General features: G+C 47.2%; 1 protein-coding gene across 1 annotated transcript; it reads right to left on the bottom strand.

Annotated features, from left to right (window-relative positions):
- PtA15_14A23 (uncharacterized protein) lies at positions 1–880 on the bottom strand (the record flags this gene model as incomplete). The annotated part of the gene is made up of 3 exons (XM_053162935.1): positions 1–73; positions 279–487; positions 773–880. 3 exons carry the CDS (start codon positions 878–880, stop codon positions 1–3), a joined length of 390 nt encoding a protein of 129 aa, XP_053026698.1.
- Positions 881–1,196: the final 316 nt, after the last annotated feature.

The raw sequence follows: 1,196 nt of genomic DNA, 5'->3' as shown, positions 1-1,196 counted from the left end.
TTAAAATGATGCATTGGTGGTAGTACCTGGAAGGTCTGGTTCCAGAGCAGTGATGGGAGAAAATGTGCTCAAGCTGATCAGCAAGTCCTTGTCCCTCACATTTCATGGTATGCAGAGGGCGGGGAGCAATCACTCAGGAATGGTTGCTTGCACCCAGGGTTAAGTGTCACATAGTTCACGATAAACCTGCTCTATTCATTGATCTATGTACGTATCTTCAATGCAGAAGAAGCATTGAAAAGCAGTCCCATAAAGAGAAAGAAAGAAATAGAAAATACAGGAGGGTGAGCGGGCGCTTGAGGTCCGAGGACAGCGACGAGAGCGAGAAGGAGCCCGAGCTGGTTGAGGAGTGGGTCTGGCGCAGGTCGCTCGAGAGCACTGCCGGCCCTGAGAGGGGCAGTGCGGTGGGGGTGGTGAGTCTGGGCCTGCTGGGCGGTTGGTTGAGATTGAGTTCCGGCGGAAGAACTACCAGGAGGATGCGCGGGTCCTGGTGGGCGCAGTGCTGATCTGGAGTTCTTCTTGTTGATGTTGTTGTTGTTGATGTTCTTGTTGTGGTTCTTGTTGCTCTTGGTTCGTTGGTGGTGTGGACATGGTTTGTGAGGTGGTTGCTGGTTGCAGTGCTTTCCTTTGGCAGAAAATCCACTAAACTCAACTGACTCTGGCTAAAACATTTTCAGGCTCATCTTCTCTAATCACAGAAACAAAAATAGTGTGTGTGCGCCGGTTAGATGTAAGAGAGATACACATCAAGGAAGTTTTTGACAACCTTGACCTGCTCGGCGACGCCGGTGGTCTTGGGTGGATGGGTGGTGCGTTTGGTGAATTCTTTGAGGAACGAGCACAGGTATTTGGCGATGGGTTTGGCGTGGGACCAGCGCATGTGTTTGAGGAAGAGGTTAAAGTCGAAGGGGACAGCAGTCGGGTATTAGACTATTTGTATTTTACATGCATATTCATCTTGTTATGTTTTCACGTAGTCTCATCATGTCCGCAGTAGTCTGAGTTCCCAAACCTAGTTGATTGTTTATAATCTGTTCCTCATTCCACTCTAACGGTGTGGTGCTCCATTCCAAACCATAAGTAGTATTTTATTGCTTTCCTTTATATATATTCATCATTACATTACTCTTTTCCCCATAAACCCTTCACAAATACCTCATTAATATTGCATATTCAGATTCTACGCCAAATTTCAC

This window comes from Puccinia triticina, chromosome 14A (assembly GCF_026914185.1).
Source record: "Puccinia triticina chromosome 14A, complete sequence".
Lineage (NCBI taxonomy): Eukaryota > Fungi > Basidiomycota > Pucciniomycetes > Pucciniales > Pucciniaceae > Puccinia > Puccinia triticina.
Note: the sequence above shows the minus strand (reverse complement) of the source record. Positions and strands in the feature narration are given on the sequence as shown.